At 34.4% G+C, this 16,533-nt stretch overlaps 1 protein-coding gene across 1 annotated transcript in view; it reads left to right on the plus strand.

Annotated features, from left to right (window-relative positions):
- Positions 1–16,533, plus strand: part of LRRC7 (leucine rich repeat containing 7) — a 119,103-nt gene that overhangs the window by 57,899 nt on the left and 44,671 nt on the right. The window contains exons 10-12 of the mRNA XM_015821195.1: positions 7,151–7,280; positions 14,179–14,294; positions 16,090–16,159. Of these exons, the coding sequence (XP_015676681.1) occupies positions 7,151–7,280; positions 14,179–14,294; positions 16,090–16,159 (316 nt within the window). The remainder of the gene's footprint in view (positions 1–7,150; positions 7,281–14,178; positions 14,295–16,089; positions 16,160–16,533) is intronic.

A 16,533-nucleotide genomic window follows, 5' to 3' on the forward strand; every position in this document is an offset into this window, starting at 1 on the left:
TTAACCTCTGGATATGTCTGCTTCTGAAACAATGTTAAAATTAACAATTTTCATAACAGAAAATATTTCACCATAGTATGGTTGACTTTGGTTTTGCGTGCTGTGAACATCCAACCATTGAAATTTCTAGATCAGGGTTATATTGTTTGTTTCAATTGGTTTGAAAATAACAAAGACCAGGATCCAAGGAACAAGGTTTATGATGTGTGTTAAATATACTTTAAACCTGTATTTGTTTTGGTCCCATTGTTTTAAACAAACATTTGGACTATTTTTAATATTGTAATATTTTTTAAATAAAATTTTAAACAAAGGTTTAAAAGGGTAGAAAAATAGGAGAGAGGGCGCTGTGCACACCACCCTGAGCCCCCAGAGAAAACTAGCATATTCATCTAATGAATTAATAAACTAAAAATTAGTATCAGTGTAGTAAGCAACTTATGCAGTTGTATTAAGTTATAAAATTAACATTTTTAGGTGTTAGCAGAAATATAGTGAGCACCGAGAAAAACTTTTATGTACATATATGCATATGTATATTGTATGTGGGTTTATTGATCAAATTACTTTGACAGAAAAAGTCTTATTTCTCTTTCTTTCTCATGCTGATGATGTTTTGTGAACTGCCATCACCTGATGTACCAGATTTAAATTATTTGGTGAATCATTTATTTTCAATGATGTAACTGGCAACTACAGGTAGTCCTTTACTTATGAACACAAGTGAGTCCAAAATTTCTGTTGCTAAGTGAAACATTTGTTAAGTGAGTTTTGCCCCACAGTTGTTACATGAATCACTGCAGTTGCAAAGTTAATTACATGGTTGTTAAGTGAATCTGGTTTCCCCATTGACTTTGTTTGTCAGAAGGTCGTAGAAGCTGATCACATAACCCAAAGCACTGCAGCTGTCATAAATATGAGTCAGTTGCCAAGCATCTGAATTTTGATCACATGATCATGGGGATACTGCAACGGTCATAAGTATGAAAAACTGTCATATCACTTTTTTCAGTTCCGTTATAACTTCTAATGGTCACTAAATGAATTGTTGTAAGGCAAGGACTACCTGTACTGATTTAATAAGTCTGAATCCTTTTTGATATTTTCAATTAGAAGTGACCATAATTTTTATCCCTGCACACAAAAAAAACCCATCATATAAGTAGCACTGAAAACATATACATCCCCAAATCAATTACAGTATATTTGATTCACCTAAAAGTATTTTTCAGTTTTTTCATTTAAAACACACTTAAATATTTTAAAGTAAAACATAAACAGAGGAAATCAACCCATTCCCTCAACTGTCTCTCATTATTATGAATTCACACACAAGATATATTTTCATGGAGTCTGCTTGGTGAAGTTATCTCACCTACTTAGCACAGAATATATGATTTTTTTATAGAACTTCTTGATAAAAGTCATAGAAGAACCCTCTTGGTCAAAGTAGGATCTTACACACTCAGGCATTCCCCTTTCTTCTCCATTAATCAACATATTAACTGCTTGGCTTAGAAATCATCTAATTCTTTACAAATGTTTTTGTGATTGTTATAAAACCATCAAATGATTTTGAAGCACTCGTTAAAATCTTCTTAGAAATTGATTTGGTATAGTATCATGCTACTGCTTTCTGTGGAGTAGAGACAAATCTTTTTATTGTGAGAAGGGCATAATTGGTGGAAATGAGCTCAGCGTGAACTAGCCTGTGGCTGATCATGTTGCTAATTCCAGATAAATGACAGTTTTGAACATGGTTAGAGTATCAGCTCAAAGTCTGGAGTTAGTAGGTCTGCCTGCTTAAATGGTAATTAGCTAGACTCTCCTGCTGCTAATGGCTCCCTTCATCTTTGCAATGATCTGTATTTTTTTTCCTTTGCAAAGTATGTTGCACATAAGAAGGCATTTTGATGAAGTGGCGTGGAAAGAATCGCAGGATTTTTTAAAAAGATTTGATTTTTCAGCTCTTTCTCTATTGCTTAGAACACAACATAGAGAGCAAGGATAAGTTATTTTCACATCAAGTAAGTCTTCACAGAAATGAAATGTAATGCAAGAGGCATTGGATAGCTAACAGTAGATAATATTTCTCGATAAACCGATATCATTCAGTTAAAACATTTATACAAAATGATAGTGATTGCAATACTATGTAAAGGGCTAAACTCTTTTCTGACATGATAATTTTCTTAATGCAAAACATTGTATGCGTAAAACATTAACAAAATACATTATATCTGGGTAATGCATTTTTATGATTCTTATGAATATTAATGGTCCTTGCATTTTATTATTATAAACAGAAGATATAAATTGAAATTCTCCTAAAGGAAGTTTTATTGAGTTCGGATCTAGTTACAAACAAATAAATAATAGTGGGGAGAATAATTATTCATCAGTAACCTACTAAAATCATGACCACGGAAACATCTTCAGGCACCGCTGGCTCAGTGGCTTTGAAACAGAGACAAACACCACACTGTATAGTCAGCTACAACTAGCGGAGTAAAATCCGCAGGGACTCCTTTATCCTTACATAACCTACTAAAATAAATCTATTATTATACTCTAGGGAAAAAGAAAGTAAAAACATTCTATAGGCCTATTCAAGTTGTCTATAAATGATAGTTAAAGACCTATTTCCAATTGCCAGCTTAATTTACAAATGATTAAAATTAAAAAATATATTATTGTATTACAGTTCTGTTAAGCTTGCAACCTTGCCAATTTTTCCCATGTTAAAGGCCAGCTCTTCTTATAATATGTTTGGACATTATTGAAGAATTTATAAATTTTATTATCTCTGACAAATAATACTTAACTGTTCCTGGTCTCACGTTTCAGTGGTAGCATCCAAGGCCAATTCATGCAACAGACAGTGTGGAATATTATGGATTATTGAATTTTAGTCTCAGTTCAAGTGTACATAATAAATTATATGCAGGATCTTATAAAAGAAACTCTGTGAATGCATTCTCACATTAGTAATTGTAAGAAATCTTCCATTTCTAACACAAACCTGTTTTGGATAATATTCAGCAAACTATTGACATAAAATACAGTTAATCAAGTTTAATCCAGTTAAACATGTGTAAGGGCCGCATTAGGGATTACATTATGGCAAGAAGAGCAGCAAAACATGGTTATTTTTTCCATTCTTATTACACCAGGGAGTAGCCAACCAGTGGCCTTGTATAGAGTGACACATTCTGTTGAGGAGGGAGGAATCACAGGAATAACCACAAGGCCACTATGAGAAATATTTCAGGCACTTGGCAGATAAAGTTGCTCGAATCTACTCAGAGTTTGACTCTGCCTGGATAATTGCATGTGAATTAACTAAGATAGGGATCCCCAACCCCAACCCCCCGTTTGTGGACCCACCTTAGTCCATGGCATGCCAGAAACTGAGCCACCCAAACAGGCGGAACCCCATCCATGGGACGCAGGCAGCATGCAAAACCATGCCCCCTCCGGTCCACAGAAAAACCTCCCTCCAGGGAACCAGTCCCTGGTGTCCAAAAGGTTGGGGAGCCGATGGACTAAGGCATGGTCTTGTTCTACTAACTGATATATGTTTAACCCTGTAAATCCCGAGGAGATAGATATTTGGTGCAATTAATTTGGCCACTTATCCTTTAAACTCATGACCCAGCTGACTATTTAAGGTTGTGTGGCTGGGTCCATGTGGTAATGAATGCACCCTTGAGTAAGGGAATGGCTCATCCCTCTCCTCAAGAAGCAGTCGCTGGTCTGAACAATTTCTCCAATCTTCATGTTAAGATTTCAGCTTAAAGGGACTAAGATGAAGTGAATCTAGACCATTTTTAATCAGGATTCAGACCAGGATATAGAATGGAGATGGCATTGATCACCCCTATTAATGACCTATGGCAGAGTTGGGATAAAGATGGTGCAATTGTCCTGGTTCTCAGCAGCTTTCGATAACACTGATCATGTTATCTTTCTGGACCAAATGTAGGTAAAGGAAGGAGGAGGCAGAGGGAGAGACACAATGTGGTGGTAGTTCTCATTCTTTTTCCACAGCCAGTTCCAATTGGTGGTGATGGAATGGGAAGAAGGAGAGAAAGAGACTCCTGTTTAACATCTACATTTAAATCAGTGGGCGAAATCGCCAGTCAACAGGGGATTAGATATTAGTATGCTTGATCAATTTGCTTGAGTTCTACATCACATCCCCTATCTGGCTAAGAGATGTTCAAGAGATCTTGTTTTTACAAAATCATTACTTTGACAAAGAATTTTATTAGAAGAAGTTAGGAATTTCTTCTATCTGTATAGCCAGCCAGCAAACCTATCTATCTGATTTCCTTCCTGGTCACTGACCTATGATTCCCTTCTCATATTTCAGTAAAGGAAGACATTTTTGCACGGATCTTTTAAAGAGATCTTAGCAGATCTTTCCACTAAGTGGTCAGAGAAATTTCTGAAGACATCTATAATACATATTTCTACCTCATGAATTAAGAGATTTAAAATATTTAAGCAATACTTAAGACCTATTTGGTCTTAGAATGCCAGGTTTCTCCGAATAGTATTCAATAAGAATAATTGATTTTAAAGTAATGAGGAACCATAGTAGATAATTTTGTTATGTTGTTAATGATATAAAATATATCATTAATATATTAATTTATAGTTTCTTTTTATTAGCTCAACTGCTAAACAAATGATTTCAACATTGTATTAATGAATAATTAATTAATTTGCAGACTATAGAACTATACAGTTCTTTCTATAAAAATTACATTTAATGTTTAGAGTCATATTACCATGAATATCATCAGAAACACAAGAGTTTCTCTACTGTAATAATTCCAGCTTTTTTTATTTCAGGCCATAAGGACAATTATAAAGGAATGTCACATCTTTTAGCGTGCTGTAGAGACAATGAATCATGTTTGTTCTGCCAGGTGGTCTGTTAAAGTACAATGCTTCTGGCTGGATTGGCTTCTGTCAGTGCAAGCATAAAGTGGATCTCAGCTAATTTGTCTGAATGCTAGCTTTCAAAACAGTTGCTTTCTCTGGTTTGAATGACAGCTTGGCAGCACAAACAATAAAATCAAAAACCTAACAAAGCCTTCAGCTGTTCTGCAACCTAGTTTGCAACCTAGTTCACTAATCACTACATACTGTAGCTTTAAAAAGGATTATAGCTTTCAGTCTTTCATGCAAGTATAGTTGAGTAGCTACTAGCAGAAAAAATATATGGGGAACTAAATAGGTAATTGATTATAGATCAGTTGTTTTAGATTTCTTAGACTAAGGAATTTTAAAGATAAAAAAGAAATAGAGAATTCACAGGATGCTCATACTTTTTCATCAGTCCAGACTGTTTGTGAAAAAGAAGTTTGGAATCTGGCCATCTGAAAAACATATTATTCCTGGCTATGAGATGTCAGGATTTGTCCTCTTTCAGCCTATATTGCATAACTGGTAGCCAAGAATATTCCTGTTAAATAATAACTGTTTTAGTTGTCCCAAATCCTCCCCTAGACTATTCAGAGATGATTTAGATATTTGTAAACAGTCAAATGTAGACATTTAAGGTAATCCAGTGAAATTGTTGAAGTTCTAATTTAGATAACAATATGAAGATGTACTTAATCAAACAAGTTCAAATTCTTATTTTGATATATGTGCTTTAATTTTACAATAACTATAGGCAGTCCTTGATTTATGGCCTCAGTTGAGCCCAAACTTTCTGTTGCTAAGTGAGATATTTGTTAAGTAGGTTTTATCCCATTTTACGACCTTTTTGCCACATTTGTTAAGTGAATCACTGCAGTTGTTAAGTTAGTAACATGTTTGTTAAATGAATCTGTCTTCCCCATTGTCTGAAGGTAAAAAAAGGTGATCAATGACACTGGGACACTGCAACCATCATAAGTATGAGTCAGTTGTCAAGCATGTGAATTTTGATCACATAACCATGGGGATGCTGCAACAGTTGTAACTGAGGAAAATTGTCATAAGTCACTTTTTTCAATGACGTATCTTTGAGTGGTCAGTAAATGAACTGTTGTAAGTCAAGGACTATCTGTAATCATATCACCAAATATTTTTAGCAGCAGTTGTTTTTCACTGTATTTCTTTTTCAGATACAAGGTCTATATAGAATGTTACCTATCAGTCTGAAAAACAAAACATTCCTACAAATGATAAAATTTCCCTCGAATGCTTCATTTACAAGGGCTGATGCAAGGAACATAACTTTAATTGTGATTTTTTATTCTTTAGGGTCATCAAGAGAATGGAAGTGGGAAGATATACTGTATAAAGTTTTGTTTTATTACATGGTCTGTTTTAGCGCAGTTGGAATTAAATGATTATGAACAAACAATACAGTGTCTAAAGAAAATATAGCATTCAAGTAATAACAACCAACAAATCATTAAGTTTTTAAACTAAAACATGTTTAAAAAAATCAAATGTGGTATTATTGTTACAAGTGTGTAATACTTCAACTTCAATTTTTGTCATTTTTCTTACAGGATTTGATGATTTAAAAGTATTGATAAAATTTATTTAATTATGAATTTGACCGTTCCTGTTTCATTTATGTACATGTTGTAGTACAGAATTACACAGTTATATATATCTTCCCGCAAGAAGATTTCTATGTGAAGGTTTAGTAATGTGTATGTAAAAATACAAATAGCAAATAATTATACCCTGACGATGTCGGTAGTGTGGCCGACGAAAGCTTGGTTTTGTAAATTAAACATTTGTGTTTATGATTTTATCCTGGTGATCACCTTATTTTACTTATATATATAAGCACATTTTGACAAGTAATTATTTGCTATTTGTATTTTTGCATACTAAATCTTCACATAGAAATCTTCTTGCGTGAAGTTGCTTTTAGTCTGGAAAACTAGCGATTTTTGTTGACAATAGTGTACTTGATGGACTATTGCTTTCTTTAATTTGAAAGCAGCTGCAAATCTCTCACCCTTTTGTACTTCCAGCCTACCTTTATTTTGTAATTCTCCCCCCAAAAAATGTAAGAAAATTTTATGCCTCTTTGCCTAGTTCACAAATCTGGATGTAGAAAGTTAATTGCAAAGAAAATAATGATTAATCCCTTTGAGAGCTAGACTAACAGATGTACTTAACATTTCAGTTTATCTTTATTAGAAGAGTTTGACTGCAGCTGTAATGAACTGGAGTCTCTACCTCCCACCATTGGCTATCTACACAGTCTCCGAACTTTAGCTGTAGATGAAAACTTCCTGACTGAACTTCCCAGAGAAGTAAGGATTTATTGGGAAATACAATCTACTTCAGTAATGCCTAGTCTTCATCTAAAACATTTTTTCATTTGTATCATTATTAAAAGGTGTCAGGACTGTGTGCTTTAGTCATTGATTGAATGGGAAATGATGGTATCCAAAACCCAGGCGGAGTTTGAAATATTCTAGTTTGTAATAGTTCCAGATTTAATTGTAAGTGTATTGTTGATGGCTCCCTCAACCATCAAGTGCCACTAAGTTGCTTTCGGTTTAGAAAAATGCAGCAGCTAATACATTTCAAAAAGAAAATGAAAAGAGTCTCAGGAGATTTGAAGGAGCTTCTTTATAATATCAAAGTAGTATTGGTCTGTAATGTGGAGAACAATGGTTAGATGAATACTGTGTTAACCATCCCACATAATTTCTTCTGAATGATTTATATTGCAAAGGCACCTAATGGATTACTGGAGACTTTCTTTCTTTAATAGTTGAAGGACTTCTAGCACCTAGTATCCATACTCCATAAATGTAATCAAGAAGGACCAATTTCATTTTTCTTTCAGACTTATCTTCCTTAGTAGTAGTATTTTTGGAAAACTCTTCGCCAAATGAAAAAGTCAATAATGTCACATCTGTTATGATTTCAGAATTTTTAATCATTCATTGGGGGAAGGACGTTCTAATCATGGAATCAAGGAAGCATATTTTTTATTCTGTGTATGAACGTTTTGTTATTGCTATTATTTTCAGAAGAATAATTTTGCAACAGAAACAACATAATTTTCAATAAAAACCCAAGTTTTTATGAGTCAGGTTCCATACATTTCCTGGCTTCTATAAACTTCTGTAGCAGTCAGAGTAATCAGTTAAAGATGATAAAAAAAATCATCTTATTCTTCCCTCCTCCATCTAGTCCTGCATCCTTAGCAGACATTAGATTCAACTGGTTTTCTATTATGAGAATAGTTTCTGATTCTTCCCTTTTATTAACATAGCTTGCAAGAGAGATATCAATAGCTGGAACACCCAATCATGAAAGTATATAATTAGAAGAGTAAATTATAACTCTGATTTCTACCTTTCTGAGACCTGAGAGACAATATTTTATTGAATGGGAAGAATTACGGGCACATCCAATAGCAGTCTTTTCAGTTTTAGAAGAACTAGTTTTCTTCACATTCATCATCCTTCCTCTAAAATAAGCAGACAGTTTAACAACTGCAGGAAACAGCTCTAAGAATTTTTTACAGTCTTCCTGGGCCAGGTTATCACTCCAATGCATCAGATGTTCCTAGAAAGAGGAATCTCATTCATAAGGCCCTCATTAAAGAAAAAAGATTAGGCCTGTGTTGTTATTGTTATCCATAGACTATGATCTATGAGTGGAAAAAACATACCATGTCTAATAGAAGATATACTTCCACATAACTTGCATCATTTGTTATAGAGGTGTTTTTCATAGTGTATGGAAATCCAAGAAGCAGAACTGGCAGGAAATGTGGTGTAAGGTCTAGATCCAGACAATATGCTCTTAAGTGAACAATAGTATCCATTATTTTGCAGTAAACAGTAATAAAAATGTACTGCAGATGACTTAGAAACTAAAGAATCATCCAAAGTCTACCCTTAGATGCAGTCTAAAAGAAAATTCTTCTCTTTTTTTGTGCAGGTAAATTTCAGTGATCAAACAAGATGGTTATTGCCATCTTAGTGTTTCAGAATGTTCTCATTTAATTTCAGTCATACAAAGTCAAAAACAAAATTCATTCAATGATCTAGCTGATCATTTGTCTCTGGTCATTTTATCTACTCAGAGTGCTCAACAAATTTCACAGCAAAAATTTCATGTTTTTGCAGACACTTCAACAACTGCATTTACTTCAGGATAAACAATATAGCTATAAAGCTGTTAATTGGGCCCATCAGCCTTCAGAAACCATGAAAGACATGTTGATACTCTTCTAAGCAGTTTCCTTTATTGTTTCCCACTTATAGACAGAAAACTTGAAATAGAAATAGAAATAGCAAAAATAAGGATTGAGTTCAAACTTGATGACTTGTGACTAAAGCTGTGGAAATAAAAATGTCTGAAAATTTTCCCCAATCCATTCTTATGGGAGAGGCAGTTTGGAAAGATGCTAATTCATTCATTCTGAGCTACTCCCAGTCAAATGACACAGAGCGGAGCTGTTATTAAGGGATTAGAAGTATTCCAGAAAAGACACTCTTCATTGTTTTCCCTTAGGACAGGGACATTTTGACCACTATATATATAGTCATATTGTTATATCTCCATATCCATAACATACTTCATACATTTTTCTTTATACTTCTCACCTCTTTCTTTTTCAGATCTCTTCAGCTCTATTCAACCACCAATTCCTTTCTCTCAACCCAAATATATTTTCTGTTATATATTTCTGTACAATTTTCTTCCTAACCATTCTCTCTATATGATCCAACCACTCCCGTGTACTTCTTTTTGCTTACTCTACATTCATTCAAACAACATTCATTCTTGACCCTCTCTTTTCTTTTTTTTAACAACACACACTTCTTAAGTAATCCACTCTTATTGGATTCAGCTTATTTTCATACTTTTCTGACAAGCCTTATATTTCAAATAACAAAGTGAGTAAAAGCATGTTATTATATGCGCAGCCATTTTGCTTCTTTTGAAAGACATTCTTTTCTCTCAAGAGACTGCCTATTTGCCCATTACTTTTCTACCAGCATTTGCAAATAATAAAATACTACTATCCATCTTCCTATCTTTAGTAAATATTCTGTTTGCTTTAATTTTTCCTATTTACTTGATATAATTCATTGCATTTTTCTTCTCAAATTCAACTGCTTTGTTCTTTAATACATTGATTTTCAGATCTGTAGATACTGCCTGATAGCATCATGTACTATAAATCATTCCAGTTCTTAGCTAATAACATAACAGTAACTACATACAAAAGTATAGACACATTCATGTACCTGAGCAACCTATGTCTATGTTCACCGCTTGCATTCCTTATACATTTGTTCATAAATGCATGAAGCAACCAAGGAGACTTCACAAAACCTTATCTTAGCCTCTTCATTCAATATTGAACCATTTGTTAACCATGCCACTTATGCTCATGCATGTTTTATTTCCTTCATCAATCTCCAACTCCATATACATATTCTATTATTCAAGGTTGATTATGTTAGCATATGATTTAATGATTTATTGAAGGGCAAAAATTTGATCTGCACACTTCTTGCTCAGCATAACTTTTGCTGCAAATATTTCCCAGACACATTTGACAAAGTAATCTTCCTGTAGTTTTCACCTTCATTCCAAATAACCTTTTCCTTTCCTTAAGTGAACAAAGCAGCATCTTCCAGTGATCACATATGGATTTAGCCTTCATACATACGTTATTCTTTACATAACCACTTCATAAGCAAGTAACATGTGTATTTTAAGATTTCTGTGGCCGTGTTAGTTTTCTTCAATATTTTCATTGATAGCATTTTTAAAAAAAAATACTTTCTGACATACCACTATCAGTTTTATACAAAGCTACAAATATGTCTTCCATTGCTGGAACTGGGTATGTCTAGTTTAACGAAGAGAAGGACGAGGGGGGGACATGATAGCAGTGTTCCAATATCTCAGGGGCTGCCACAAAGAAGAGGGAATCAAGCTATTCTCCAAGGCACCTGAAGGCAGGACGAGAAGCAATGGGTGGAAACTGATCAAGGAGAGAAGCAACCTAGAACTAAGGAGAAACTTCCTGACAGTTAGAACAATTAACCAATGGAACAACCTGCCTCCAGAAGTGGTGAATGCTCCAACACTGGAAGTTTTTAAGAAGAGACTGGACAGCCGTTTGTCTGAAATGGTGTAGGGTTCCTGCCNATTATTATTATTATTATTACTTCAATTTCATTCCAAATACTTTCACTGGTTTTATTTTAATTCCATTCACTCAGCTAGGAACTCGTTACTTTTAGCCCTCTTTATTATCTTCCAAACTATTTATTTCCATCAAAATCATTTTTGCATTTTTTATTTTAATCTTAACTGTTTCGTATACTTTTTGGTTACTTTCTTTCCAATACTGTTTCCTGATTTTTATATTACACAATATCTGCCATTCTCACTTTTTACAGCAAATTATACATTTTGTTACCTGCAGACTCTTCCAGTTCATTATTCCACCAACTATCTTTGTACAGGTTTCACCTCAGCATAACTCTAATCACTGCTGTGGTTTTCTTCTTTTTAGTTTGTCCCAAAAGACCCTCACCTCATCTTTCATCATGTCTACTTTCTATTAATTCTTTGGAGAGATTAATACTTTTTCATGTAATGCTGATATCTGGCAAATCATATCCTGAGGCTACAGAGCTTTTAGTCCTCTGTATAATACTTTTATGTTTTGTTAAAATATTGGGCCATTTTTTGATGCTGAGTTTTTTTAAGTAGAGGCTCATGTTTTCGTTTTCATATATTATATCTTTTTATAAAGAAGATTGACAAAGGGGAAAATATAAGGCAATAACCAGTTCGATTTCTTTAAAAATATTTCTAAGGGAGAGCAAGGTTCAGTCAATGGATTCTACATTAAATGCCTGAATCTTATACTTAGTCTTTCAATAGTTTAGATAAAGTGTTTAAAATCTGTTGAAAAAAAGAGAATGACCATCAGATATGAACAAAATTATTCAACAAATTCCAAGAAGAAATTAATCATTGACCTCTACAGACATGGGGCTTCTCAAAACTTTTTTTGTTCTTTTCTATTCTTTCAGAGGATGCTTTCAAAAGTTGCAATGTGATATTATCTCCATAGATGCATATTAGTTTAGAACAGCCTTTCATAAATTTATGCCTTCCACATGTATTAGACCACAGCTTCCATTAACTCTATCCAGTTTAGGAAAAGCTAATTAAAATAATGTTTATTCTGAGAACTAGAAACTCATTCATGCCTAGAATCAGGATGATTATATGATTAATAGTGCTATCTAATAGATCTGTAGTACAGCAGAATGGGAAAACTTCAAAAGATAAACAAGACAAAGCAAATGAAGGTTTTTACTTCTAACAATGAACCAGTTTTCAGTGTTGATTTCCTTTGGTGACGTAATCTGAGAACTGACAATCAGTGGCTCTTGTTCTGCATTTGGACTACATATCATCATGCCCTTCTTCCATTTTTATTAATAATGTTACAGAGTGTCTTTTTATTTTAATTAAAAAAAACTTTTTCTTTTCTTGTGTGATTCTCTTTCCATTAACATCCACCCACTTTTGCCTCATGGCTCTACAGATTGTGCATGGTGGCTATATAGACCAGTGGTGGCGAACTTATGGCACACGTGCCAGAGATGGCACTCAGAGCCCTCTCTGTGGACACGCACGTTGTCGCCCCAGCCCTGCCTCCTCCCATGGCCCCCTCCTCATCAGCAGCCTCCCCCGGAGGAGAGTAGCCCCCGGCATGGCCCGCACAGAGCAGCGCAGCCACATGGCAGCAGGGCAGCAGGGCAGCAGGGACAAGGCTCCGCCCTCACACCCCGTCATGCGCAGATGATGCTGCAGGGCGTGGGCAGAGGGTGTGGCTGCCATGGCGCTGCAGGGCTGCCTGGGCGATCTGTTGCGGGCCGTGGAGGCAGTAGGTGGCCCTGTGGGTGGGCGGGGGGCAGAGTGGGAGTGGAGCAGGGGGCAGGGCGGTTTTTGAGCAATTGGTGTCTAAAAGGTTCACCATCACTGATATAGACAGAGGAAAGAAATAAAAGCAACAGATCTAAAAGAAGCTTCTTATGGGTCTGTAATCCTCAAAAAATGTAGGTGACCATGTTTCATCCTCTTCTTCATCTTATCTATCAGTATAGATATTGGATCACTTTATTATCCATATAAGAAATGTACAGTATCATGGAATACATCACACATTAATTAAACATCAATTAGGGATTTTTAATGTAATTCAAAATGTCTGTTTCATAGATTTATGTTATTATGAATGAAGGTGAATATACGTGTCTCAGGATAATCTTGCAGTGACCCAGATTGGACCCTGCAATATATTTTATTGTGAGCTGCCTAGGTAGAAATGGCATATACATTAAAATAAATAAACAAGCTGCGTCGCCAGAATAGTGATACATTTTTCATTGCTAACCTGAGTGCATATGTATATTGTCCCCACTGGTGTGAGAAGAGAGCTAGGCCACAACTCTTTTGATGGATTGCAAGCAACTTAGAGGAAGTTTGCTTTTTAAAAAAAGCCAATTAGGCCTATGCATGCAAAACAAGAATGCTGTTAAAACCAGCCCCCATAATAGAATAATAGGCCCTTGTGATATCACATTGTTAGAAAAATGATGTGGGAAATAAGCATATTAGAGCATCTCGTTCAGATAACAAAAACTTTTAAGTTGCTAAATTTCTGGCTGAACAGACTTTTCTAGGATGAGTATGAATTAATCAGGATATCCTTTCAATACTTCTGTACTCACTTGAAGAAGGCAATTCATGTGAGGTTGCACAGAGACTACCAACAACAAACATATTTTTGGTTTAATCCATTTGTAACCGGAGCTATGTGGAACAACGTATAAAATTAATGACTCCAATCTGAGTTGGTCACCAGGACCAGAGGTTTTCTCTTCCAAGCTTTCGGACTTGTGCTGGGGCCCATCTTCAAGGAAATTCTCTCTAGCCTTGAAATTTCCTAAAGATGGACTCCAGCACATCTTCCGAAAGCTTGGAAGACAAAACCTCTGGTTCCTGGTGACCAACCCAGATTGGATCCTGCAACAATATTTGTGAAAATTAATGAAATGTAATTAATTTGAAGGCATCACAATTCATTAATCCTAAACTGTTGTAATGTCGTTGAACATGTCTAACAATTGTCTTTCTTGTCTACAGATTGGCAGCTGCAAGAATGTAACCGTCATGTCCCTCCGTTCAAACAAACTGGAATTTCTTCCTGATGAAATTGGTCAAATGCAGAAACTCCGTGTCTTAAATTTGAGTGACAACAGGTAATACTCTTATTGTTTTAATTTTACTTGTTTTGTGAGCATCCCAAGGATAAAGAACCATCTGCGATGTAAATTACTAAAATATGTTTCTTTTAAAATGTTACCAGATTATTGGTTGACAAGATAACAAATACAAATGTACACTCTTTGCTTCAAGATATTTTGCCCTCAGGAAGAACTTCTGTTTTGGAATTGTTATATTTTCCTGCTCTAGTTATTTCATTCTTACCATAAAGCAGCTGAGGTTTTTTTAAGGGATTGATAATCTAATCCGTATAATTAGAATTGAAGGAAACAGGAAGGAATAGCAAAAAAAAACAAAAAAAAAAACAGGTTAGATTTGAAGTAGGGGATAGTAGTTCAAGCATATACATGGTTATCTAATTGGGTGCAGTAATTCAGAAACTATTTCTCGCTGCCAATTGCTTAATGGAGTTGAATACAAATACAAAGAAACTGGCAGCATGGCAAGTAATCAGCATTGGATGCTTGTCCAAAAAAGCTGAGAGCTCCATTTTATCCCTAAAAACAAATTTCTGAACTGATCGTTTACTCAGATAAACATTGCTCTGTTCTTTAATTCTCATTGGGCCTTTCTTCAATTCTCTATGCCCTGGATTCCACAATACAAATCCTTGAGTCTAGCTGACATTGCTCTTGGCAATCTGACTAAAAAAAATGAAACAAATGGATCCTCCTGTCCCCAAAACCACCTAAAATATTTATTTTTGGGGAAATACCAACTCTTTTTCCCCTTAAGCAAAGGAAGAAGAAACATAGGGGATTCATTCAAATGTAATTTTGAGATGAAACTATGACACTTTTCATTTTGACTAGGGTATACAATTTGTACATGATCAAAGGTTAACTCTTTCTTAGAGCTTAGAGGAGAGTTAAGTGCATGGCTACTGTAGGATCATTCAAGCTAGTTGCGATCAAATTTCTGATATTTGACAACTGAGTCATATTTATGACAATTGCAGTGTCCCGGAGTCATGTGATCACTTTTATGACCTTCTGAGAAGCAAAGTCAATGAGGAAAACAGATTCATTTAACGACCATGTTATTAACTTAACAACTGCAGTGATTCACTTAACCACTATCGCAAGAAAAGTCATTAAATGAAGCAAAATTCACTTAACTGTTTCACTTAGCAATAGAAATGTTGGATCAATTGTGGTCGTGGGACTACCTGTATTAGCACCAGTTCCAAAATAATAGTATAATATATCAACTAATCAGAATCTCAGTCAGGCCTCTCTTTCGTTTTTACTGTTATATATTTTCAAGGAGAAAATTTATTTGACTACTAATTTGAATAGATGTCTTCAAATTGTAAATAAGAAAAAAAAATCAAGCAACATCACAAAATAGAAATTAGGGTTAGTGGGAATCTATACAGCCAAAAATATTTTTAAATGATAAAATATATTCCTATTAAATATATTCTGTTCTTTTTAATAAAAGTGAAGTTTCTAGATTCCAACTAATTCCAAAATGCTTGACAATTGTTGCATATAGATGAGCAGATCACAACTAAAATTGTCAGTAGTTTCATTTATTATTTTAACCATCTAAAGATTTATGAAATACATTTTTCATTTTAAATGAAAGAGCTAAATTAATGTTTCTGTTAAAACATTTTAAAAATAATTAAAAGATATGTTAAAAATTACCAAATGTGTATTGTGGTCTCACTGCAAAGTATTGTTTAAATAAATGTCAAAGTCTAAATAATGTTGTCTTCAGGAAGGATTCATTTTGTCTAAATATTGGGATGTTTTTTTAAAACAGGTTAAAAAATTTGCCCATCACTTTTACAAAGCTTAAAGAACTTGCAGCATTGTGGCTTTCAGATAACCAGGTATGTATTTAATATCCATTTGTACATAACAGCTAAACAAAAGGGGACTGGTATGATTTATATTTGTAAATTACATTGTCATCATGACAAATCAAGTTTCAGATTGTGCTCTTTTAGATGCAAAAGTTTAAACAGTATGTTTTCCCAAATTTTTATCTATCATCAAATTTTTCAGTGAATCTGCTGATGGTAAAGAACTTGGATTCTTGCTAAAAAAAACCTGATCAATAGGAAAGTCTCTGCAATAGCTAGACATTTTGTTTCTTTTTTACAAATAGTATTTCTAGATTTTTTCTAGAAAATATAATTAATAAATAGTTTTGTTTTGAGCTGACTTAAGTGCAAGATTTCAGTTCAGAGTTTTTGTTAATATA

Source organism: Protobothrops mucrosquamatus, unplaced genomic scaffold (genome assembly GCF_001527695.2).
Source record: "Protobothrops mucrosquamatus isolate PMUCROS unplaced genomic scaffold, P.Mucros_1.0 scaffold1270, whole genome shotgun sequence".
NCBI classification, from domain to species: Eukaryota; Metazoa; Chordata; class Lepidosauria; order Squamata; family Viperidae; genus Protobothrops; species Protobothrops mucrosquamatus.